Genomic DNA, 27,185 nt, shown 5'->3' with positions numbered 1-27,185 from the left:
ACAATTAATGCCACCACATTGACATTATCTTATAATAGAATTATGAAAATATGGACACTAGTCTGACCAAATCACAAAGCTCGATCAAGAGTCAAGACTCGCTGAGTCGGTGAGTCAAATCACAAAAGCTAAAGGACTAGCTAGTTATCACCAGGTGGCAGCTAATTACTTTCTAAAGACAAATTAATCTACTTTTTTTCATATCTAATTATAAAATAATTCAGTCTTTTTCTTCAACATTCTAATTAGGAAAATATCAATTATTAAGCATTGATATTTTCCTAATTAGAACAACCTTTATGACCCATGATGTGATGGGTACAAGAGATTTAACTTCCATCTCACAAATTTATGGTAAGCATTAAATACACTTTTTTTAGTACTCTTGATCTTGAAAGCTTGAATACATGTGATCACGATTTTGATTCATGCTTTGCTTTCAAGAAACTTCAAGGAAATTTCCTCCCACGTCACACAAATATGGTCAGCATCAGAATCCACTCTTCTAGCACGTTGCACAACCATTCCTAACTCTACCTATAAGGCGAAGAAAATAGGCCACATCACAAAGAAAAAAAAAAGTCGCAAAGCAAAGCAATCGAAGAGGGAAACCCACGTTCGAGTGTTATAACTACCAGCTAAGCACTGAGCCACCCACAGATCAAGCTCGTGACATGTTTTGAAACGTAAATCAATAAATATCCAAAATAAAAAAATAATATTCTTTTTTTATACAAAAATTGTATTTTTTTTATTTTAAAAAGACACGTGGAGGTGGAGGTAGAGTTGGAGTAAAAAGTTGGAAAAGAACATAAAACTTTTTACGGTAGTGGAGTCGACACTACAGGTTGGACTATCGCTTCACCTCACTATAAAATTGTCGTAAAACGCGGCTGGTTTTCCGTTTGGAACCCTAGAAATCGTTTTCTAAACCGAGAAAAAAACTTGGAAAAAAGCGTTTCTGTGTAAGAAAGCGCGAGAAACTGCGTTTGTCTGAGCCAAGATTTTGACTTAGAGAGCAGAAAAAACGAAAATGGGTTAGAGAGCAGAAACGAAGTGCGGATTCTTCAAAATTTGAGCAGCTGTGATTTCAGTTCTTTAGGGTTTGTGAGTGATTTTGGTGGATGAGTGTTGAGCACGGAGGTTGAAGAAACTGACGGTGCCATCTCTCCTGCGACAGGTTGAAGGAACACGATGAGTCACTCTCGAGGCTCGCCGTATCACCGAAACCACAATGATTTGGAGGCCGGACCTGGCGACGAGTCCTCATCCGGCGGTCCTTTTAATATTTCCAGAACTAAGGATGCTTCTGTTGAGCGACTCAAGCGTTGGAGGGTATGTTTTTCCATCAATATTTACATTTATGCTTCAATTTGCTGCAACTAGTTCTTTGTTTCTCTGTGTATTGCTGTGCTTGGGTGTCTGTTTATGTTCATATGTCTATCTGCGTTGTTTTCTTTTGCGATTTGTTCATAGTGTGAGCTTCGTTGCGTGTTTTGGTTACTGTTTTTGTCAAATGACAGTGTGCTCTGAACTGCAGTTGGGTGGTAGGTTTCCATAAATAGTAGTTTCCTCTTATGGGTTTGGGAAAACTGTATTAGGCTTAGTAGGTCCAAAGTGGGAAGTGTAAAGAAGGTGTGGAAAAATGTCGATGGAAAGTTCTATGTGCATGGAAGGACTAAGGAGTAATACCGACCCTTTTGACAAACAAAATAGACAAAATATGAAATGGGTAAAAAAATTTAGATCATAATTCTGGTGTTTTTATGAGTTTTACGGCGCTATTTGCATCACAATTTTGAAATAAGGATGTTAGGAAGGTGGAGGTATTTTGAAATAAGCAAAACAAACATGCTGGGTGATGGGGAAGGCTATCTGTTATGCAGCAGTGGAAGATGGGTGTTTAAGGATGGGGTCTCAACACTCGGCAGAAGCGGAAAGTGTGCTGATTGTGGTAAGGATGGTGTTCAGGATATCAGTTATGCAATGACAACAGTTGGTGGTAAGGCATGAGTGCTATTTCGATGGTGCTGTTTTACGAATGATGATAAGTTTGGCACTGGCAGTGATGGCTGATGTGTCAGACTTTTCTGGAAAATCCAAGGGTGATGGTGACGTGATCAGAGTTGTGAAGCTCACCAGAATTTGTTCATTAGGGATGAGTCCTTCTGGGTTGTGTGGGCATTGACTTTTGATTGTGCTGGTGGACCAATACCACAACAGTGATGGTGGCTTGTGGTGGCCGGTGGCAGCAGCATGTGGATGTTTGATTCACCAAGGTTTTGGCTGCAGTGGAATGAGGTTGGGCTATAGCACTTGATGTAGCACCAAAATAGAAATGCTGTAGCAAATGATAGAAAAGGGAGAAAAGACAAAAAAAAAAAAAAATAGTAGAAGATGAGTAAGAAATTACAAATTGAACTGAATAATCAAGATGAGAAAGGAGGCATATGCTCACTATCCCCTCATTGGTGCATGTTGTGTGAAGCAGTGGGTGAATCGTTTGAAGAAACTTTTATCTCTTGCAGACAAGTCGCTTCACAAAGTATTCTTATTCTTGGCATTCTGTAGTTTTGGTCTCTATCTGGGTTGTGTTGCTGGAGAAGAATGGAAGAATTTTGATGATAGGGGGATTGAGTATGAATTTGTCTGTTCTATGTTTCTTAGTGGGTTTCACCTAGGTCCATCCCCTTTGGTATTTCTCTTTCTTTTATCCATTGTACTCTCTTTTCCTATTAAAACGAGAAAGTCGGTGGCTAATCTTGCAACTCAATGTTGATTGAATAACTATATGCCTGTGTCTTTGTTTCTGATTGTAATGTGGAGAAAGTCTTTTTTTTTTAATGATCCATGTGTTTTTATGTGTCAACCTTGATTTATTAGTTTTTATGTGTCAACCTTGATTTATTAGTACATGTAATTTGCTATATCTGGCTATAATCCTTAGTCTAATTGTACTACCTGGTTCTCTATATTATGGTTAGCTAATAATTGAAAATTTCTGCTTAGTTTACCTTGCTGCTAGTTAAAAAGCTTTCTTTCATCAAGGCTTGGGCTAAACTAATTTTTGTTTCTTTGTAGCAAGCGGCACTTGTACTAAATGCTTCTCGTCGATTCCGATACACCTTAGACTTGAAAAAGGAAGAAGAAAAGAAGCAGACATTAAGGAAGATTAGAGCACATGCACAAGCCATACGAGTAATATATTTTGAAACAAATGTGTCTTACATCACTTTTGTTCTATTGGTCTTCTAATGTATGATTTTTGCTGTGTTAGGCTGCATATCTTTTCAAAGAGGCTGGAGAAACAGTGAATGGTACTTTCTTCCTGTATTTTCTATTGTCATCAATTTTTGTACATCTTATATAGTATAATGTGAGAACATTGTGATATTGCTGTTTTAACTGTATTTTATTCTTATGGTTTCATTTTTCACAAGTCATTTTTGTATATGGCTCAATGCTTCTCATTTGAATGCAACATTACTGAGATACCTAGCAGCAGGAGGAATTCTTACTTAATTTTTTTTTTTTTGAGGATGCCATATGTTAGTTCTGGCCAAGTGGGTATAGTCTTGCCTCACCATCCCTTTTTTTTTTTTTTCTTTATCTTTACCTTTTTCCATCCTTTCTAGCCATATGTTTTTGGTACATAGGTATTTTTTTAAAAAAATCACAGGCCATGGTTTTGTTTTTAAAACCCTCAAAGCCTTTTTTTTTTTTTTTTTTTGGCTGCTTTCTTCTTGTAATATACAATAACAAACATAGTTTTGATTTCCTCCACCGTGAATATGTTCCAAAAGTAAATATATTTACTTTGTTATAAGGTTAAATACCCTGTTTGTTGGTTTAGTCATAGGGCACTATGGGGATCGTGTGAATTATGATCCTCTATTCTGCTTTGATACAAGTTTTATAGTTAGAGGAAAATCACTTATAGATTTTCAGAGGTTTGTATTTGTTTTAGAATTGTGTTTTGAACCTTTGTTGCATGTGTCAGGCGAGTAGTTTGTTCTCTTAACAGCACGTTTGATGTCATGTATGAATCCTTATTTTGAAATGCTGTGCTTTCTGTTAGTTCTATAATTAACTTGGTGCTTCTTATTTCTAGGAACTGTACCACCAAAACCAAGTTCTACTGGTGAATTTCCAATTGGACAAGAGGAACTAGTTTCAGTGACGAGGGATCATGATCTTCCTGCTCTGCAGCAATATGGGGGGGCAAGTCTACCACATGATGTCTTTTGTGATCTGACTTGGTATATAAACATTGTAACTTATGTTAGTTCTCTTGCTGTTCTCCATTAGGTCAAAGGCTTAGCAGATTTATTGAAAACAAATTTAGACAAGGGAATTCATGGAGATGATGCTGATTTACTAAAACGGAAAAATGCATTTGGATCGAACACATATCCTCGGAAAAAAGCAAGGAGTTTCTGGGTAAGTTTTATTACATTTGTGAACTTTTGTACTTCCTATACTGGAAATAAAAAGAAAAAAGAAGAATGGATTATGTGCTATTATAAAATAACTTTTTTTCTTGTTCTCGTGATAGACATTTCTTTGGGAAGCGTGGCAAGACCTTACTCTGATCATTTTGATGGTAGCTGCAGTGGCTTCTTTGGCGCTGGGTATAAAGACAGAGGTGAGCCTGGAAGTGCCTTCTTAATAGCTTCACCCTTCGTCTGAGTAGGATGTGAAACTTTTTGGAAGGCCTTATAAATATCGACTACTTGTGAAGCTCTTCTGCTTGTTGCCCTTCAGGATGATAATCTGTTCTTGTTTTGTAGTCTGGTTATCATTTGCACTTGATTTGTCTTTTTTTAAATAGGAAAAGTGAAAACAGGGTCCATGTGTAGATAGGTTGATGGCTTGTGCTGTATAAATGATTGCATATAGTGTGAGGGCCAAGGTCTTCCAATATTAGAGAAATGATCTCTGTCATTAGCCTAGATATAATTCTCTTGTCTGTCTGCAATCTGTCACTTTCTGTTGGAATGTTGAAGCTTTCATAATGACATTATGTTCGAAAAGAGTGACGTCACAATCATTTGTGAATCCCAGTCATTATTTATTTTAGACATGAATACTTTGTTTTATGATGTTTGCCTTATATTTTCCTTTGTTTCTTACAGGGCATAAAGGAGGGATGGTATGATGGGGGCAGCATTGCTTTTGCAGTTATCCTTGTCATTGTTGTCACAGGTATTGAATGATAATGTTGTACTGAATGATGTGAAAAATATGTATATATTTGAGTGCCATTTTTGTTTCCAACATATTACTTAATTTTCTAGTTGGGGCTATTGTGTTGCATGTACTAGTAAACTTGTTTTACATGTTAAGCATCTGTGATAGTTAACGGTTTTCTTTCTTTCCCCCTTCGCCATCTTTGAGCGGACTTCTATGAATTATGCTTGTTAAGTTTTGTAATTGTCTCTAATTTTTTTTTTTTTTTCCAATTTTTAATTGAGTGGTGACTATTTAGAGTGGGACTCCTGGAATGCATCCGTTCTTTGTTAAGTGCATAATTTGAGATTGGAGCCATGAACTCATAAGAAAGTCACGTTTCCTGCCAAAAGAAAAATGTAACTCATAAGAAAGTTTATATCTATGAACCAACATCAACACTTGTTGTCCATTTTTTTCTTGTTGTGGGGTGGGGTGGAGGTGGCTGTGATTGTCACTGATAGACACTGGAGCCATTAACTCATAAGAAAGTATATATCTAAGAACCAATTTCAAGATTTATTACTTGCAGCGAATTCTAGTTAATGTATGGGAGGATCTATGTTTCGGAAATGGTACAATCTAATCAGTTTTTTCCTGCATGCTTTTTTAACCTGCAGCCATTAGTGATTACAGACAATCTCTCCAGTTCCAGAATTTAAATGAGGAAAAGAGAAATATAAAATTGGAGGTGTGCTTCTATCTCATTATATACGATGTTTATTGGGATTTTATTTTGGTTTTTTTCACTGGGATTTTACATTTGGAGGTAATGTGCAGGTCACTAGAGATGGTAGACGAGTTGAAGTTTCAATTTATGATCTTGTTGTTGGTGACGTTATACCCCTTAACATCGGTGATCAGGTATGCATTTTTATCAGTAATTTTTTATATATACATTTCACAATTGCATTACAAATAAAAAATTTATTGCTATTCTGATTCTATCCTTAGGTCCCTGCTGATGGCATTTTAATCACTGGTCACTCGCTTGCGATAGATGAGTCAAGCATGACGGGAGAGAGCAAGATTGTGAGCCTTTATGCCAGTTCTTTTGCCTGGTTTAAGCGTAGCCTTTTTCTTTTTCTTCTTGTTTTAAGTAATTTTTTTTTGTCCTTGCAGGTTCGCAAGGACTCCAAGGATCCATTTCTGATGTCTGGCTGCAAAGTAGCGGATGGAAATGGAAGCATGCTGGTAAAGATTCAGATATCTGTATTTTTTTTTTTCCCATGTAAACGTATTAATTTTTCTTGTCCTACAGTTCACTGTATTGCAAGCGAGGGAGTCATATCTTGGTTACTAAAGGTTGTTTAGTATATCATGTATGCCTGAGTACTATCAAAATAAGGTCGTATAAAAGACACATTAGTTGTAGTACAGGAATTGCTTGTTTCCTTGGTATTTGACATGGATTGAGATTCTTAAGTGACACTAGTCACTAAAACTTACAAAGTTTGAAATGCTGGAGGTACTTGTTTTGTCCTTGAATATAAGATTTGAAGTTTCTTTCAATGCATGACTTCACTACTTCCTTGAAGGAAATTATAACAGAAATTTTATAATTGTAGTCAAAATAAAGCATATGGGTGATGCAGTTGTGTTGAAGTATGCTTTTCAAGTCATTGGTTAGTTGCAAATGACTAGCCTTTTTTTTAATTTTTTTTTTTCCTGTTAAAATATCCTTTTTTCAGGTTGTGTGCAAGAAAATTTGTTTTGTTACGGATCAGCTGTCTTTTGACCTTTTCATGATGTGTTGGTTTTACATGATACATATTGTTTTTTTTATCTTTCATCTTCATTGTTGAACATATGTTTTCCTAGAGTCGGTCAAGAGATTAAAATCCTTGTCTGCTTGTTATTCTTTGTTTTTGGCATGCTTTCCTTCATTTGCTGCACATGTAATTTTGAAATAGAACTTGCAATATTGTATTATTATTGTTTTGTCAGGTAACCAGTGTTGGGATTAATACTGAATGGGGATTGCTCATGGCTAGTATTTCGGAAGACACTGGTGAAGAAACACCCTTGCAGGTCAGCTTTAATCAACTATTATCTTAAAAAATTTCATGTGTAGCATGTCTTATTCAACCATAAATGACTCTTAATAGGTGCGCTTAAACGGAGTTGCTACTTTCATTGGTATTGTTGGACTCTCAGTAGCGTTTTTGGTCTTGGTTGTCCTTTTGGTCAGGTATGTTCTGATCTTCACTAATGACCCCTCTCTATACTATGACACGATTTATGATTGCATAATATAATTTGTGCAGATACTTTACTGGTCATAGTAATGCAAATGGAAGTGCTCAGTTTATTGCTGGCAAGACTAAATTTGGAGATGCCCTAGATGGAGCCATTAAAATCGTTACTATTGCGGTATGCCAATATGTACTTGGTTAGTTGCAGTAAATACATTTGGGTGTGTGTGTGTATGACTTTGACTAATATGAAAATATTTTAGGTTACAATTGTAGTGGTTGCCGTTCCTGAAGGTCTCCCGTTAGCCGTTACCTTAACGTGAGTCTGCTGTATCTTTTGTGCTTAAACTGTAGAATTTTTTCTTTTGAGTCCCCCTCCCCCCCCTGAATAAATGGTGCTCCCAACTTCTCAATAATGCCAACATTATTTTATTTGTTTTTTGTCATATGTATTCATTTTCTACTTTCCTCATTCTTTCCCCTTTCATTCTTTGGTATGACACAGCCTTGCCTATTCGATGAGAAAAATGATGGCAGATAAGGCCTTGGTATGTGCATTAATTTCTATTCATATTTATTCCCTCATAGATTCTGAAGTAGATGTACTTTTCGTGGGGTTTAAGCATACAATTATGTAGTATGATGGAATTCAAAATGTAGGTACGGAGGCTCTCTGCGTGTGAAACCATGGGCTCTGCCACCACTATATGCAGTGACAAGACTGGGACCTTAACTTTGAACCAGGTGGGTTATGTTAGACTTCTTTCTTTCATTTGCTTTATATATATATATATATATTATTTTTTTTATTTTTTTTGGGGTGGGGGCAGGTTAGAATATGAATGAAGGTGGAGTATCTTGTTCTTTTTTGATTTATGACAATGAAGCTGTTGAGGTCTCAATGGAAGTGTCAATTGAGTTTAGATGAGTTTAGATAAAATTGAGGTTTCAATGGAAGTGTCAGGTAAAAGTGTTGCCCCACTTAAAAATAGGGATTAGACAATCTGTGTAGGTATTGTAGGAATTGAAAATGCTGGTGGATGTGAGCTCTCTCTCTCTCTCTTAACCCCAAGAATGATGAATGATCTTTTATTTATTTATTGTTTTATATTTGTTTGAATATAGATGGCTGTGGTTGAGGTTTATGCTGGTGGGAGGAAAATCGACCTATCTGATGCGAAGTCAGACGTGTCTCCCATGCTATCGTCTTTGCTTATTGAAGGCATTGCACAGAATACAACCGGCAGTATTTACATGTCTGAGGTATGCTTAAAGTATTTGTGTTGCTTTTCATATGCGATTTGTTATCAGGATATTGGGTGGTAAAGGCTTAGACTTGGTGGTTGAATAATATGCCGTTTCTACTCCTTCGTAGACTGTTGGCGATGTAGAGATTTCTGGATCACCAACTGAAAAGGCAATTCTGCAATGGGGAATCAAGGTTTTTAATTTCAGCTTTCTAATTTCATTAAATTTGTGACTTCTCATGGGTGACTTTATTTTTTAAATTCAATATTAGTTACTGATACCTTATTTGCAGCTTGGAATGAACTTTGAAGCCGTTAGGTCTGAATCTTCAGTTCTTCATGTGTTCCCATTCAACTCCGAGAAAAAACGAGGTGGTGCTGCTGTTAAATTGGTAAGTGAACGGATTGTTCTTTGTTCTGAAGAATCATTTATGCTGCAACCCTCACAATGGTAAAATAATGCTTTCAAGAGATGTTGTCCCCGGGGGAGAGGGGGTTTGTTTGGGGGTGGGAGAGATTATTGGAGGATCTTGATGGCATTTTCACAACCTGGTATCTGAAGTCCGAGACATATTTTCATCCCAAACTTTACTTTTATTGTCTACGTCGTTATTACTCTTGTTTCCTGCCTGTGGTTGGAGTTTCCGGTTCAGCTTGTTTTGGTAAATTTCTTTCATCTATTCCTGCAAAAATTCGCTTCGGTTCCAGTGTGACTGCAATGAGGTTGTGCACGCACTTTTAGATTGTCTATTGCGCCTATTTTTAAATTCACGATAAATGCATTGTTGCACCTATTTGTTATCCCGTTGGATGCAACAAATCTTTTGGGAATCTTGATGATCTTTTATCATATATTCTTTAGAAAAACTTCTGTTATGTTTAGAACTTCTTTTCCATCCAAGCTGAAGTGTTACTAATGTTTGATTGTCTTTCTCTGTATTTACAGCCCAGCTCTGAAGTTCATATACACTGGAAAGGGGCAGCTGAGATAGTCTTGGCCTCGTGTACAAAGTACATTGATTCTAATGATCAGTTGGTACCAATGGACAATGACAAGGTTTGGGAAAATAGTGGCTTTTACAGAATAGTTACATGATAGTTGTCAATTTCTGTGGTTTCTTCTCGATTGGATACATCTATAGACCATTCTCTGTTTTTCTTTTTCCATCAGTCATTACTTTTCAGCTTGAGATTGTCCCATGTATTAAATTTTTTCCAATCTTGTGTCTATCTCAACTTTTTTTTTTTGATCTTATCGTATCGGCTAGGCTTCGTCCTAGAAGCTACTGCTTCAGCCTCTCTAGGCTTCACTCGCTCATGACTGTTATATGGATCTCACTATGTAGTGGTCGGACTTCTAGAAGCTTCGCCATAAGCGACTAGTCGCTTCCCGAATGCCTCTTTACTTTAGTATAAATATAAATTTGTGCAAGTTAATATCATTTCAATAAATATCAAGAATGTTAACCTTGTTCTTAAGTTTTTGTTCTTACTAGTTGTGTGTTTTATGGTGTTTTGCAGTCAATGATGTTCAGGCAATCTATTGAGGATATGGCTGCAGGAAGTTTGCGTTGTGTTGCTATTGCATATAGACCATATGAATTGGAAAATATTCCAACTGATGAACAACAACTAGATCTGTGGGCATTGCCTGATGATGACCTTGTTTTACTTGCTATCGTTGGTATTAAGGTAGTGCCTCCAAAAATTCATACACACATTTAGATGTTGTATTGCTATTTTGAATGCAAATAGGGAGTTGTACTGTTATATTAGATTATTTTGCTAAAACTGTTGCCTTGTCTTGCATGGTTTTAGCTGTAAATATATTTAAGATGCTTGAACTGATCTAAAATCACCTCAATAGCTACTTAACATTTCCAATCATTTTTGGAGCATACCGATGAAATTTTTTCTTTGAATGCAATACTAATTTTGATTGCACCAATTCCTATATATCTGTACTGAAAATTTGGTGAGGTAATTTTATATATGTAATCTTATTTCATCCATAAGAGCATGAGCCTTGGTGCAGTGGTAAGGTTGTTCCACTGGAACATGGTGGTTGTGGAGAGATGTTTGTCATTGTATCTTAGTTTTCGTGTCCTATTTTTGTGGACTGAGGATAGTATCATTTTGGACTGCTAGTCCACATTGATTGTACTTCATTCTTATTAATACAATTAGCATGTTTCCTATATAAAAAACTGGAAACAGTCTCTCCGCAAGTGGGGGTGTGGGGGAAGGTTGTGTACATCTAGTCTCAGACCCTGCAATGGTGGAGCTTCGTCCATATTTTGTTTTGTCTATAATGAACATAAAATGATCCTTTTTTATTTTTATTTGCTTTTCAAATTTGCATTAGCTTTTAGCTTGTTTAGCTTATGTAGACAATTACAAAATGCAGGATCCTTGTCGACCAGGGGTCAGAGATTCAGTGCACCTATGCCAAAAAGCTGGTGTTAAGGTATTGTTTAGTGACATGTCAATTTCATTATTTTCGTAATGTTAAAACTTTGTCTGTATTAGCATGTGAATTTTTATTCTTCATATGGAGGGATGTCTATATGGATTATGAGTGTGTTTGTGAGGCCAGAGAAGAGAGATGGGTTCAAGGCCCAGCTTGTAGCAAGCCAAAATAATTGATGCTTTTACAGCTAAATTAAAGTATGAACTTGTTGCACTTGCTTGTTGATTGTTTACCAATGGAAGACCAACTTTCTTCTTAATTTTTCGTAGGGATAGTCTGATGCATCATTATGTATTACCTTTTCTGCGCTAAAGCTATTTTTAGCCTCTCTCTTACTTCCTCACTCCAAAAACTGAATCATTAGTTGATTTGTACACATTGTCAAAATGAAGTCGTTTTGGACTGATTGTAAGATCAATTCGTGCATGGTTTCTAGATGGGGTTCTTTTGTAGTTTTATTTATGTTGGACCCTTGTGAGGTTGTGGCATGTGCCTGTGTAAGTGTGTATCTCACCATGTTTGTGTTTTCAGTTTTAATTAAATATAGGTATATTTTTTTCTACAGGAAATCTAAAGAGCCTTTTTTGCTTTATTAAAATATTTATTACTGTTGTGGGGTCTAGTGTTCGAGAGCCTACACCCAAGGCCAAAGTTTGAATCCCGTCGTTTGTGTAAATATTGTTAGTAGCAGGGCTTTCGTAATTGATTTTCATGTGATGCTTTGAAATATTATGCTTATAAAGGGACTTGGATGCTGCATATTTAAGTTTTTCTTCCAATTTGATATATGTCATAGGTACGCATGGTTACGGGTGACAATGTTCAAACTGCTAAAGCAATAGCTTTGGAATGTGGAATACTTAGTTCTGATGTAGATGCTACTGAGCCAACTCTCATCGAAGGAAAAGTGTTCCGTGAGCTTTCTGATGAGCAGAGAGAAGATTGTGCAGAGAAGATTTCGGTATGATCTGAGTAATTGAGTATCTACTTGTCCATTCATTCAGATTGATTGTTGCAGGTGTGTATGTTTAAGAATTGAAGTCTCATGGCCAAATTTGTGGTAAAATGTGTTTTTTTTTTTAATGTGTAGGTGATGGGGCGGTCTTCCCCAAATGACAAGCTTCTGCTTGTGCAAGCACTGAGGAGAAGGGGACATATTGTTGCTGTCACTGGAGATGGCACTAATGACGCTCCTGCACTACATGAGGTCTGAGAGGCTTTTTTGCTTGCTACTTTTTGCTCTTTTCTTGATTTTTATTTTAGCAGTTACTACTTCCGAAATCACCATCATACTGTTTATATAGTTTATTGGCTCTTGTTTTTTGTCCTTTTTTTTACTTCAGTGTTAAAGTGTGATTTTATGTTCTAATGGTTTTGTTTGGAATCTTTTGCATCCAAGTTCAGGCCGACATTGGTCTTGCTATGGGTATTGCAGGCACTGAAGTTGCTAAAGAGAGTTCAGATATCATTATCTTGGATGATAATTTCGCTTCAGTTGTGAAGGTTAGTGGTTATATGAATATGTTTTCAAATTTTATTACACACAGCCAGATGCCTTCACTCAGCCATTGAATGTATCCAACGGCTGAGACTGTACTTATAAAAAGTTACTATTAAATCGGTACACTATTTTTTTAGTGTTTTTTTCTACTTGTATATGTTTTGTTTATTTCTCTTGTCTGTGTCGTTCTTCTCTCACACTGTGAATCATCTCTTCCACTGCAGTCACTCGTCAATCAGTATCATAGCACTTGGTTTACATATATGGTATTAGTATCAATATGAAAAACACATTTTGTAACCAAATGAGTGAAACTAAAGTAAACATTGAGGTTTTTTCTGTTTAATTATAACATTACAACAAATTTTTAAAAAAATTCACTATTAAAAAATACATCTTCGATTGAGTGATGTACAGCTAGACAAACGGCAAACATCTGGAGAATATCATTGACCGTTTTTATCCTCAGTAGCACAACATCGTTGAAACAATTTAATGTTTCAAAAAGAAGGAAAAAAAAAAAGAAACAGATATTAAGACGATATATAATTGAAACCCATCAAAGATTTGACACATTGATCTTACCATGTAAGAACAGACCCCCTCTATTTACATTGGAAATAGATTTGATTGGTACTGGTGCCATTTTTTTTTTTTTTTGTGAGTTTAAAAATGAATATCTGGTGTTGAACTTCTCCTAATTTTGTCTAAACATGAGGTGTGCAATTCCAAAATAAGATTTAATGCATGTCTTTTAACATTCTTTGGGTTTCCCCGAGTGTGGCACAATTGGATCAAGAATACCAGCATTCAAAATGGTGGTTTTTAATTATTATTTCAAAATGCTGACTCATCTATAAATTGGATTTTTCTCACTGGATGTAGGTTGTTAGATGGGGTCGATCTGTATATGCAAATATTCAGAAATTCATCCAATTCCAGCTTACGGTCAATGTTGCAGCACTAATTATAAATGTCGTGGCAGCAATTTCCTCTGGTGACGTTCCACTAAATGCTGTTCAGGTTCTCTCTCTCTCTCTCTCTCTCTCTCTCTCTCTCTCTCTCTCTCTCTCTGTGTCCCTCTTTCTCAAGATATATGTATATTATAATATATATATATTTCTTCATGCGTGCACCTGTGGATCTCTCTTTTGTTTGTGCTTTTGCTTTGTGCAGCTTCTATGGGTGAATCTTATCATGGATACTCTTGGAGCACTAGCATTAGCTACTGAGCCTCCTACAGATCACCTGATGGACAGACCCCCTGTTGGTCGTAGGTAAGATTTCTTTGATGGTGGCTGCCTTCTACAGACTGACAAAAAAACGCATCATATCACCAAACAACTATGTTAATGAGCATCTGATTAACAAAGTCTGAAAATTATTAACACTTTGTTTTATAAGCTGGATACAATACTGTCCTCTCTTTCACGGTTAGTCTTGCGATTTAGTATTGCTGTTTTGAATGAACTCTGTACCATGATGACAAGGAAATATAACGGAACAAGACTTCATGTTGCTTGTGCCTGCCAAAACTGGGTTAGGTTCAAAGCTGGGGCAGCAATATTGTGCCAAAATGTGTTTCACTTAGGCTTCAAGTCCGTATTGACTTCTCATGCCATGTTATTTTGGTGATGCTTATATATATAACTATAATGAGGTATGGAATTCTGAAAGGCTATGCTACCCATGGGACTGGGAAAGGGTTTTCCAACTCATATTTAACAGTATGTCTCTTGGGCAAGAACAGCATGAGAAACTAATAACTCTTGTATGATTATTATAAGATTCTTTAGCGGCTTTTAGGAGTTAATATTCAGTCGGGATAATACTATGCATTTTTTGCTACTGATACATGAATGTTTTTGTTTTTTCTTTGAATATGCTTACCCCTAATTGGTTCATATCAATTGAATTTTGACGTCATTAATCAAACAAACCAAATTTGGCTTGCCTATTTGCTTCTGTGATGGTTCTAGTAATCTGGGTACAATGTTTTGCAGAGAACCTCTTATAACAAATATAATGTGGAGGAACTTGTTGGTTCAGGTACATATTTTTTCTTGATTTTCTATAACCAAAAGTGTCATTGTTCCTATATTGTATTATCATACTACAGAATCTGCCTTCTGGTTTGTCTTTCTGATAAATTATCATTGATATTCAGGCTTTCTACCAAGTTAGTGTCCTGCTTGTCCTAAACTTTCGAGGAAAGAGTATTCTGAAGTTGGAACATGATACCAGTGACCATGCTAACAAAGTGAAGAATACTCTGATATTCAATACATTTGTCCTTTGTCAAGTAAGTTATAACAAATTAATAGAGAAGTAGTTCATCTTTTGTTTTTCATATTCTGGTATATGTACATGTATTTTCTGAGATTTATTTGTCTTTAAAAAAATGTTATAATCGATCCTGAACTATGCTCTCAACAATCTGCTGAGATAACTAGTTCCGCATGTTGTGTTAGCCTTTTAAGTTTTTTACTGAATCTCTTAGTTCTGCTTTTAATCAAACTGAAATAAAATGGTTGATCTATCTGTTTCAAGTAACTTGCTAGTTTGTGGATTGTTGTGGTTGTTTACCCTTGTGACTGAGGATCAAGCTTTTTAAAGTTAAAACTAGGATTTCTTCATTTGGAAACATTACACCATGTGATCTCTTTCAGAGTGGATGAGATTTTCTACTATGACTTTAATAAATGCCAATGTTCAAATCACAGATTTTCAATGAATTCAATGCTCGAAAGCCTGATGAATTTAACATTTTCAAAGGAATTACTGCAAACTATCTCTTTATGGGAATAGTGGCAATAACTCTCGTACTTCAGGTGAGACTTTAAGTCTTGTTTTTGTCATGGGGCTTTGATGGGTTTTCCAACTGTTTACACTCGCTTGCTTTTTTGTAGATTATGATCGTCGAGTTTCTTGGGAAGTTTACTTCGACAGTCAAGCTTAATTGGAAGCATTGGCTGATTTCTGCTGTAGTTGCTTTTCTCAGGTAAGATGATTACCATCAAAGTTTGATTGGTGTTACAAGGATATTATTTGTTTTGAATGAGGCTATGGTTATGATAAGACAAGCACCTCTTCATTGTCAAGTCATGTAGTAGTAGTACAAGTTAAGCGCTCTAGTCAATATTTGATATTCATCTTTTTTTGTTACTTGAAAAAACTCTTTTCTCGTGCAGTTGGCCTCTTGCTGTACTTGGGAAGCTGATACCTGTTCCAGAAACTCCCTTACACAAGTATTTCACAAGAATATTCCATCGTAGAAGAGATCCTCAAGAGGTAAGAATGAAGGTTGCCTCTCGTATTTTTGTGAGGGCATTAAGCTGTACTTGTATATTCTAAAGGCTTTCGACTAATATTCACTTGCTGCTTGTATTTCAGCCTAGTCAGTAGGAAGCACAAAGGATTACAGCAATTGCACCAGCTTGTTTGATAGATTTTGCGGACGTGAATCCTCTTTTTTCCGTTTTTGGCAGACACGCAAGTATATTTTTCACAGAACTGGACGATCCAATCTTTTGTTTAGTAGGTGAATATATTTGCACAGTTCACCTTTCTACTACAGTTGTTTCATAGTTCATACCCTATTCTAGTGGGGTTAAAAAAGAAATAGTAACTTTAGTCTCTGTTGCCCAGATCTTAGTTGTGCAGTTGATTTGCTAGAGTGATTTGTGGTTTCTTAGTCGTGAGATTATGGATTTGTTTATACAAAGTAGTATTTCAATCATGGAGCTTTGCTTTTGCCTTTTGGAACAGAGTAATGGTGCCATTCACATGTGGTGATTACTGTTCTCTTTCATTTCTTTTGTGTACTGCTGCATTTTGAATGGTGGGACTTGTTGCCATACAAAAGTTACTGGTTGTTATTGGTCCATTCCCATATGTTCTTCAAATGCAATCAGGTTGTCCATTATTTTTGGCTATTGTTGGCCTTTAGGATATCATCCCAAATATTTTCTTTTATGTCCTCAAGATCTCACCCACCATTGAAACATTAGTGACTTTCTACTTGGGACATTGTTAAGATCAAGGGTGTGAATTTCTTCCTTATTTCATCTTCGAGTACCACGTATGAAAAACAATTCTACGCTTCGTTATATGACGTTGAAAGTGAGTGTTACAAACCAAAAGTTTTATTTTTGCTTGAAATTCTTTTAAATGGTTCACACTGATTATTCATCAAACTGAACAGACAAAAAGAAAAGAGAGGAAGAATACACTCGAGGACATTATTTAGTTAGGTGCTCATGAAGCAGACAGTGAAAATGGTGCATGGCTTTCTCAACGGTCGGAGCATATCTACCAATATTGTAAGCCGGCGATTCAAGACCTTTTTGAACACCTTCACATAACATTACATCTTCCATCTGCATATCTCGACCAACCAATTGTGTATTAGGCCTAGACAATAAGAATATATGCAATCAACCAGGCATGATTTGATTATACCTGCACTTTCTCACTATCCTTCAGACTTCTCTCTATAAAATCTCTGTCATCCTGAGAACCCAAAAATAAAAATAAAAATAAAGATGGAATTATACAAAGCAAAACTGAATCCAAACCCATGTTCATTTATATATTGGTTTTTTCTTGAGATCTGTCCAAGAATGAATGTTATTTACACAGAAAAATTACTTGGAAAGAGCAAAGCATTCAGCATGATTGAACTTTCAACTAACAGGTTTTTTTTCCCCAACAGAAGTTTATCGGTAAGTACCGTTATATAATTCAGTTAATAGACCAGACTTTACAAAAGTACATCTATATGGAAGTTTTCTCAAGGTTCTGGATGCGTTCATACCAACTTAGTTTTGTAGAATATTATAAACATTAATTATTCTTTTGCCAGACTGTCAATTTATACCACACATTTAAATAAAATTTCACTTGATTACAAATTTAAATGTACAGTTTGGCAACATAACAATCTTGGCTAGAGAAAATTTCTCATAAGACTATCAATAATCAAATATCACTAGACATTACCTTAAGAGAAGCTTCAAGAAAGTAATCAAATATTACTTGACATTTCCTTGGTCCAAGTGGGAGTACTAGATTGGTGTCCATCCACGGTCCATATCTATGAGAAACCTCAAAAAGCTTAATTAGTTATACCTACAACAAATTATAGTAGAATCATCTTATAGAAACAACTAATGAATTGCCATTGCGACTTTAGTCACTGACCAATTACCTATTAATCATGAAATTTGGATAAACAAAAGCGTATAGAGCTTCTGATCCAAGCCGATCATAATCATTTTTCCTTTCTGTTGAGCTGCCTTCACACTTTTGAATGCTGACTTTTTCATATATCTATAATCAAAAGTAATAACTAAGATGCAAAGACAACAAACACTAAAATAGATTACTCAAACAACAAAAACTTAGGACCAAATTAGCAACAATACTAGATGGACCTATTCTGCAAATAAAAAATGTGAATAATCCATAGTACATGAAGTATCAGAGCTGTAGCATAATTTTTGTAACTGAAGTACACATACCCAGAAAGAGTAATGCTACATGGAACACATTGTAAATCACATCACTAATAGTTGTCTACAATGTGGTTCACAAATGTGTGCCAAGTAGGTCCAGAAAAATAAAATAAAAGGGTGAAGCATACTGTGGTAGAGTAACAGTCAAGCTTGAGACCAGATGCAAGGCCTTTATGTGCATAAGGCACATGATATCCCCCATCTAAGTAGTTGTCACAAAAGACCTGCGAGAAGAAATCGGTGAAAAGGAATCAGTTATATGTGAAAATCTCCATAGTCTTAAACATAATAACGATTATCCCTGCTATTTTTGAACATCAGAGCTTTAATAACAACTAAATCTTCTTTTGAGGTCTTTGCTGCAAAGAACAAACAGGCTGTGAAGTAAATTACTTTCTTAACTCTAGATGGAGCCACCAAGCCATTAAATATTAGAGTAATGCTTAAGGGACAAGATTTTTGTACCGCATTAGCTGAGCATATTATGTGGCAGGTGAAGGTTTATTAACAACTCACCATAATAAAGGATGTAACAAGTGGATTTCACCAGCCACATAATGTGCTCAGCTGATAATAGTCCTTCTAGCATTACTCTAGAGATTATCACCAAAGCAGAGAAAATTCAAATTGAAGTTTTGAAAGAAATTTGCAGTGGAACACACCTTCCAGTTACATTCAATTGTATACTCACGTCTACAAACAAAACTTAGTGAAGAATCAACCCCACCGATACTCAGTACATTTGAAGAGCTGCCAAGCCATTCATTTTCCACTATGTCTACATCCGTGTCAACATCCTGCTCCATATTGAGAAGAACAAAGGGTCCCCAAGTAGCTACTTTTACTGGTATAAGCCCAAACTCCTACCCTTCATGGCCAGACAAATAAACCAAATTATGCCTCCATTTGGAAGATAATTGTACAATAGCGGGAATTTGATATTGCAACCAAAATAATATTACAGCAACAGCATACATGTTCATTGAAATTCTCTATTCCTGTGATTCTAGTTGCCTTGAGAAGTGCACCATCTAAGCCATAAGTCCATCCCTGCAATTGGGTTTGCATGTTTAAGTAATCAAAAGGCCAAATTAATCTCTTTTCTCTACCAGATGGGATAATTTATAATCAAATCATTGATGAATGTCCTGAAGGGGTAAAGTTATCTTGTCAAATATCTACTTGGAATGTACATGTAGCAATCAGAAATGAAGTAAAACTCACATGATAAGGGCACACAAAGCAAGACTTGCGGCCGCTCCCATATGCAACAAGCGAGGCGTGATGGCGACAAACATTGTGGAAAGCTTGAAGCTTGCCATCATCATCTCGACACACCACAAACTCTACGTTTCCCAATCTGCTAATAATTTAAATTTGAAACTAAATCAAAACCCAAAAACCAAAAACCAAACAGAGAAGAGCTTAACTACTCAAAAGCTTCCATATACATATATTCAATGAAGAATACACACACAGACCTGCCAGTGAAAAAGTCCCCAGGATTTTTAATCTGTTCAGTATATCCTGACAATCAACAACAACCAATCAAAAGCTCAAAACTTTCCCAATCATTTTCTATCCATTTTTCTCGGCAACCAAACAGAGAGACAAAAAATAAAGCTTACCTACGGCCTGCCAGCCACGGTAGAAGACGGTGTCGAGTTCGAGAGCGTGAAAGGAAGGGTCGGTGTACCATGAGCTGGGCGGAGTCACAGCTCGCTCTATGGGGATTGTCGGGTCGAATTGACCCACCAGTGTCTGTGTTGGAGTTCCGACTGAGACTGCTTGACGATTGTGGACAGAGAAGGCCTTGAAGATTCTTGGGCTTTGGGGTCGTAGAGGTTTGGGTTTGAGCCTTGCCACAGTCGTGGTCATCGTCATCGTCGTCTCCATGGCTTCGATAGCTCCGCTCAGGTAACTGCTTCAGCTTCAGTGCTTGTGCTTGTGCTGCGGTTTGGTCGTTGGAAACGAGGAATAAAATTTCGGTTATGAGAAAATATTTTTATAGATTTTTAAATTTTGACAAAAATTAGACGAAAATGATGGAAATTACTATTAAAATAAGGAAATTTTGAATAAAACTTTACCATATGTTTGTCCGTTGATTTTAGGTACCAAATTATAATGTTTTTTCATTTTAACTACCAAAATATTTATGTCATTTTACTTTAGGTACTAAATTTCAGTTTAGGTACTAATTTTAAAAAATATGTTTATATCGAGCTGTAACTGTCTAACAGTCATAACTTTTTTATTGATTTGTTGTTTTTTTAATATTTGTAAGCCTTTAAACTTTACTGTTTAGTCTTTGAGTTATATGACTTCATCCCCCAAGCCTAAATCAAAAATATTAAACTCTTAAAAATTTTAAATTTTTATAAATTTGAAACAGTCACAGTTTAATCACAACTGTGATTGTTCGAGAGTCACAACTATATAACAAACTGATTTGTGACATAATCCAAAATGTCTTACTCTAGGTTAGTACCTAAACTAAAAAAAATTAATGGCTTGCTGTTTTATTGAAAAACTATTGATATTTGGTATTTAATCCTAATTTTCTATATAAAGTATAAGGTTTAGTATATAGATTATAGAGTATAAAAAATATATTAATTTTATTTATTAATTATATTAATTTTATTTAACAGTATTTGCCTCCAACGTGCATTATATTCATCACATATCACATGAAACTTACTGTATAATTTCTTTAATATTTTTTATCAATGTAATAGATAATATATTAAATAAACATATAGAAAATTAGGATTAAATATCAAATATCAATAGTTTTTCAATAAAGCAGCAAGCCACTAATTTTTTTTAGTTTAAGTACTAACCTAGAGTAAGACATTTTGGATTAGGTCACAAATTAGTTTGTTATATAGTTGTGACTGTCGAACAATCACAATTGTGATTAAACTGTGACTGTTTCAAATTTATAAAAATTTAAAATTTTTAAGAGTTTAATATTTTTGATTTAGGCTTGGGGGATGAAGTCATATAACTCAAAAACTAAACAGTAAAGTTTAAGCCTTGTAAATATTGAAAAAACAACAAATCAATAAAAAAGTTATGACTGTTAGACAGTCACAGCTCGATATAATCATGTTTTTTAAAATTGGTACATAAATTGAAATTTAGTACCTAAAGTAAAATGATATAAATGTTTTAGTAGTTAAAATGAAAAAACATTATAATTTGGTACCTAAAATCAACGGACCTTACTTTATATGCCCTAATATTACATGAAACTCTATATACTCTATATTTTTAAGATATAATATAGATATTAAGATTTATGCCATTTAGAGTATTTTTAATTATTTTTTATATAAAAATATATTATAATTTAGAGTTTAAAGAAAACTAAACGAAATCCCAAAAGAATCAGACGAAATCTCAAACTCTGTTTTTTCTTTCCAATTGGCCATAGACTTCAAACCTTTTTTTTTTTTTTTTTTTTTTCGTTTCTTCATTTTTTTTTTTCTTTCCTTCCTGGCTTCCACTTCACTTTCTTCTTCTCTTTCATTCCTCTCTCTCCCAATCGTAGCCAGTCACATCCAACACATAGAAATTTCATGTTCTTACCAAGAAGTTCTTTCCTCTCATTTCTCTCTGCCAGTCTCTCTCTTCTCTCTCTGGCCTCCCAGTCCCAGTTCCAGTCGCTCTCTTCTCTCTTCTCTCTCCTCTCTCTCCCTCCCCCCAATCTCTTCCAATCTTTCTTAGTTCCTTCTTCTCTTCCCCGATCTCATCCTCCTTCTCCTCTCCCTCCCCGATCTTCCTCCCTCTCTTGGCTGTCCAGATCTAGAAGGAATGGTGGTCCGGTCACACGCCAGCAAGGAAAAGACTTCTGTGAGCGAAATTTCGCCAAATTTTGCGAAATTTTGATAATTTCGGCAAAATATTGTCGAAAAAGTGACGAACTCGTGTTAAAATTTTCATATCCTCCAAAAACAAAATTTTCGACATTTCACCAAAAATTTCAAAATTTAACTCCTTAGTTGAAAATGAAAAACAATATTAAATGTAAGAAAATTGATTTTGTTTATTTTTTTGTTGACAAAATTAAAATTATAGTAAATTATTCAAAACTCCCTAATTAAAGCTTAGTTATTTTAAAACCTCCACTCTTAATAAAACTTTAGTTATTTAAACTCTCCCAAAACCCCTAGTCAACTAACATCTAACTAAGTTTGACCCCTTTTATTTTAATTTCCGATTATAGCCCTATCACTTAATTAATCTGTTTCATTTCTCAGGCTCACTCTCACTCTCTCTCTCTCTCATTCTCTGCGTGTTCTCTCTCTCCGAGCGGCTGTCACCGGCGCATTCTCCATCGTCCGTCGACAGTTGATGGCGAGACCGGTCCCAACCTTCAAGCCTCGCCACTCTCTTCCTTCCGCTGCACTCTACTCGCTGTGAAATCCAACGAAGACGGTGGATCGGGCCCAGGCAGAACAAGCTCCCTCGCCGGCGTTCTGCCGACTCCGGCAGCTTTGAGGTGTCGGATCGCCAACACCTCCTTCGTCTTGTTGCCTTTAGTACGATTTCTGCTAGTATTAATATTAATTTTCTTATTCTTGATTTCAATCAACTTTAAGCTCTTGCTCCTGCCCAAACCGAGGACCCTAAGAACAAGGCTGAGTGCTTTGGCGTGTTCTGCCTCACCTATGATCTCAAAGTTGTATGTTTTCTTCATTTTATTATCTAGATTTATGCTGATTTTATGGATTTCTTATGGATTTATTATCTGGCGTGTTCTGCCTCACCTATCCCTGTCTTAGTAGGCTTAACTGTGGAGCTTCAGCAGCTTGTTATAGAATGTCAATTTAGAGAAAGTTAATATTCAATTTAGTAGGCTTAACCGTGGAGCTTCAGCAGCTTGTTATCTGGCGTGCATTAAAGTTGACTGTCAATTTAGTTTAAGTTAATATTCAGTTCTTGAATAGGTATGTTGCTTTAATTATAGTATTCTGTTTGATCTCTAATTAATTATATGCTTCAGAGAAAGTTTAAGTTTAAATTTAGTTTCAGTTTTGTTTTAGCTTTGATTCATTAATTATTTTTGTTGTTAGCCATTATTAATGTATCATGAAAATTCAGTTTCATGTTTTGTCCATATATATGTATGTATCATGAAAATGAAAATTCAGTTTCATTTTGTTCATATGTATGTTTTGTTAGAAGATTAACACCTGTTTTGTTGGAATAAGGGTTATATAATTATATATGAATGTATGTATGTATGTATGTATAATGAAAATCCATGCTTTTTATCTGCTTGTTGTGTACGATGCGTGATTTAACAATGAATATCTAAATGAGGGTGCTTCAATCTTCAATCTTCAATATCATGAAAATTCAGTTTCAATTCGTGATAATTCAGTTTTACTCCCTGAAAATTCAGTTTCACTTATAACTATGTTTTGTTTCATTTCTTTTCTATTGATCGAAATTGTTTTATTGTTCAGTTTCAGTTAGAATTTGAAGATTGGAGGATTTGAAGTTCTGAAGATTTTTGATTTAGTTTTAGTTGTAATTAAAAAAATGCACAGAGCTCTGTAACTGTGTAATTATTAATTTTAGTGTTTATGTGAAATTGTTTCGTTTTAGGTGTAATAGAATGTTTATGCGATGTGACGGTGTAATTAAATTATTATTTGCGGTGTTATTTTTTCAATTTAGTTATAATTTGAATATTTCATTTTGAGAGAATATTTTATTTTCAATTTCAGTAAATATTCGATTCAGTTTGAGTATTTGATTTTAGTTTTAACAAAATATTGAGTTTAAGCAAAAAATTTAGTTTAAAAAAAAAAATCAGTTTTAGAAAAACTCAGTTACAGTGACGTCAGCATGCGTCAGAATGGTGATTTAGAATTATAAGTTATAGGAGTTTTGAAAGAGTTTCTAAATGGGTGAGGGTTTAAGAAAATTTTTTGAGTGGTTAGGAGGTTTAAAATTACGGACCGTTAAAATTAAAACTCATATAAAAACGAGTAGAAAAGTAAGTAGAGAATTCAGAGTTTGTATAAAGAAGAATTATGGCAGCAATTAAGAGTGAAATAAAGAATTGGGATTCTTAGATTTCAGCCAAAGAGTAGAGTGACTATTAGAAATATTTGAGTGGACTTTACACCTATTTCTGGTCATTTAGTGAAAAAAAAAAAATGAAAAATCAAATGTGCATTTGGAACACCAAACGTTCCATCTTAACTAAAATTCATGTTTCTAAGGAATGAGAGCTAATATCAACATATCATGCATGTCTTGTCCATTTCTCAAGTCAGGACATTTGGAAATAAGCAGCTCTAGGAGTGGCTTGAGGCTGCCAATTCATTCTGGAAAAGCTTTCAATTTTCAATGTCGTCAGTCCGGCCATGGCAACTTGTAATGCTGAGATAGCATTGTGCATATGCAGACTGATGAATTTCTTGAGGCACAAATTTAAGGGTTGGAACTCCCAATGGACCAAAGTCATTTAGATTCTCTTTAAAAAGGGGAATCAAATATAATTGTCCATTTGTCCTACATCAGAAAAGTAATTGCTCATAATTGAATATATTAAGTATTAATAAATCTCCTTCCTTTCAAAATAGTATTAACTCTTATAAAATTGCAACGAGAACTTTAAAGAAAAGACCTTGTACCTATTGCCTTTTTGAGCAATAAAATTGCAAATAATATGAGTGCAAAAGTCCTATTAGTAGCGAGTGAAGTTGGTTTGTTGCGGAATAGTCCCTCTATGTCATTTGGAGTCAATAAGAGCTTTGGACAGCCCCAAATGACTAAGTTCTCAAGGGAGATGAGGTTCTTAACTACCCGATAAAAAGAAACCAAGCTACCTAAAATAATATGTACAACTATTTTTGGGCAAAATATGTAAACTACTTGGTGTAGTGAGATATTTTACACCTTGTGACAAATAAATTGAATGATTACACTTCAAAATCATCAATCATGATTCAAGAGAGTAAGCTCTCTTAAATCATTGCATTCCAATTTCCTAGCAAACATTTTTTCTCAACAACGGAAATTACTATTTGAATTCAAAGTTTCAAATGTGTTAAAAAATTGTAAGTTAATTTCAAAGGTAGTAACAAGTAAAAAAATAGTGTGTAACTTTCTTTTAGGGGGTGTCCCCAACACATTTAGCCTTACTTATAGGAGCGTACTCTAAGTCTTAACTTATTCTTTATCAAATGCATTAATATCCTAGAATTTATAATTCTAGTGATTAAGTGCATTTATTTCTGCTTTTGAAATTCCTCGACATAATATTGTATGATTAACAGCAACAATAATTATTTAGCCCATAAGGCCAAGTGGCCAACTTTGTCATTTACAAAGATTCTGATTTTGTCGTTTTGTGGAAATTATGTTGACCATTACCAGCAATAGGGGTGGGCATAATAACCGACGCACCGAAAAACCGACCAAACCCACCGTAAAAAAACCGAAAAAAAACCGAGTTGACCGAAAAGTCAACACCGTAAGAGAAAACAAATAAAACCGTATATGGACGGTTTCGGTTTTGGTTTTATGCTCATTTAACCCGAACCAAACCGAGTAATTTTTAAAAAATATAATTACATATTTTTATGCACATTTTATACATTTTTGTTCACATTTTATACATTTTTATTTTAGACCCTAAAATATATTTTATATAACCCTATGAGTTTAATATTATATATATAATAATGTTTTAGTATATAATTTTAGTTATATCTTATATAATAAAATTAGTGTATTATATTTCTATATACTCTATAGTCTATAGTCTATATAATAATGTTTTATGCATATAGAGTTATATATAAACTTAGTATATAACTATATAGTTAGTAACTTAGTATATAGTTGTATACATACTACAATAGTTATATATAACTATATAAGTAATCTATAATTATAGTAGTATACTAGTATATACTATAGTAGTATATAGTTATATATATACTATACTAATTACTCTATAGTAGTTATATACTTATATATAATCTTATATATAGTTATAACTTATAACCCAAATTTGCCCAAACCCCAAACGAAATCTCAATCTTCTTAAACCCCAAACGAAACCTCAAATAAAATAAATTAAAAAAACCAAACAAATAGACCAACAAATAGATTATATAATATATATAGTTACAAATTATAATCTTATATTAGATATAACTTATAACTTATAACCCCAATTTGCCAAAACTCCAAATGAAACCCCTACTACCCAAACCCCAAACGAAACCCCAATCTCCCCAAACCCCAAACGAAATGCCAAATAAAATAAATTAAAAAAACCAAACAAATAGACTAACAAATAGATTATATAATATATATAGTTACAGATTATAATCTTATATTAGATATAACCCCAATTTGCCAAAACTCCAAATGAAACCCCAATCTACCCAAACCCCAAACGAAACCCCAAAAACTAAAACAGAAAAAATAAAAAAAACCAAACAAATAGAGTAATACATAAATACTGTAATAGACCAAAAACAAAAAGAACAAATTAAAAATCACAAAATCACTTAGAAATCACTCATCACTCATCAGACAGTGGCATACCTAAATTAAACTAATTAAATAATTAATAGTGTAAAGTCTGTAATATTAGAATAGAGTCAATAGAGTCAATACTCAATAAGTCAATAGACCAAAAACAAAAATAAAAAATGACAAAATCAGTAAATCACATTTTCATTCAGACATTCACTCTCCAACCAAAAAAGAAGAAGACATTCACTCATCAAGTGATTCAAGTCATCAGACAAACCTAAAGAAATTAAGAAAGCAGGTTCTTAACTTTGTTTGGTTGGCTTGTAATGCCTAAAGAAATTAAGAAAGCATGTTCTTAACTTTATTTGGTTGTAGACTTGTAGTTATTTTTGTTGTTGTAGTAAACTAGTAACTTTCAAGTGTTAAGCAGGTTGTATTTGTTTTAACTTTTAAGTAGGTTCTTAACTTTGTTTTAAGTAGGTTGTATTTATTTTAAAACCGTGCATGCAC

At 34.6% G+C, this 27,185-nt stretch overlaps 2 protein-coding genes across 2 annotated transcripts; one reads left to right on the top strand and one right to left on the bottom strand.

Annotated features, from left to right (window-relative positions):
* The first annotated feature begins 841 nt into the window (after window positions 1-841).
* ACA10 (autoinhibited Ca(2+)-ATPase 10) lies at window positions 842-16,409 on the top strand. Its single transcript, XM_086233525.1, has 34 exons — window positions 842-1,335; window positions 3,082-3,198; window positions 3,278-3,317; window positions 4,112-4,221; window positions 4,309-4,440; window positions 4,556-4,645; window positions 5,136-5,205; window positions 5,850-5,920; window positions 6,010-6,093; window positions 6,184-6,261; window positions 6,352-6,423; window positions 7,177-7,260; window positions 7,338-7,420; window positions 7,497-7,602; window positions 7,688-7,743; window positions 7,930-7,972; window positions 8,085-8,168; window positions 8,550-8,687; window positions 8,800-8,865; window positions 8,965-9,063; window positions 9,618-9,728; window positions 10,193-10,363; window positions 11,079-11,138; window positions 11,938-12,102; window positions 12,232-12,348; window positions 12,546-12,644; window positions 13,528-13,665; window positions 13,819-13,919; window positions 14,646-14,691; window positions 14,810-14,944; window positions 15,366-15,473; window positions 15,552-15,643; window positions 15,834-15,933; window positions 16,036-16,409. The coding sequence occupies exons 1-34, from the start codon at window positions 1,195-1,197 to the stop codon at window positions 16,045-16,047; spliced, it is 3,219 nt and encodes a 1,072-aa protein (XP_086089651.1). The 5' UTR covers window positions 842-1,194; the 3' UTR covers window positions 16,048-16,409.
* A 366-nt stretch (window positions 16,410-16,775) lies between these two features.
* LOC147293593 (choline monooxygenase, putative (CMO-like)) lies at window positions 16,776-20,118 on the bottom strand. The gene is made up of 10 exons (XM_086233531.1): window positions 19,787-20,118; window positions 19,640-19,685; window positions 19,383-19,518; window positions 19,134-19,208; window positions 18,821-19,021; window positions 18,287-18,382; window positions 17,852-17,973; window positions 17,644-17,737; window positions 17,104-17,154; window positions 16,776-17,021 (listed from the first exon to the last, which is right to left on the bottom strand). The coding sequence occupies exons 1-10, from the start codon at window positions 20,052-20,054 to the stop codon at window positions 16,884-16,886; spliced, it is 1,227 nt and encodes a 408-aa protein (XP_086089657.1). The 5' UTR covers window positions 20,055-20,118; the 3' UTR covers window positions 16,776-16,883.
* Window positions 20,119-27,185: the final 7,067 nt, after the last annotated feature.

The sequence above is a fragment of the Dryas octopetala genome, chromosome 2 (genome assembly GCF_963921425.1).
Source record: "Dryas octopetala chromosome 2, drDryOcto1.1, whole genome shotgun sequence".
Classification (NCBI taxonomy): Eukaryota; Viridiplantae; Streptophyta; class Magnoliopsida; order Rosales; family Rosaceae; genus Dryas; species Dryas octopetala.
This window is presented reverse-complemented; position numbering and strand designations above follow the sequence as displayed.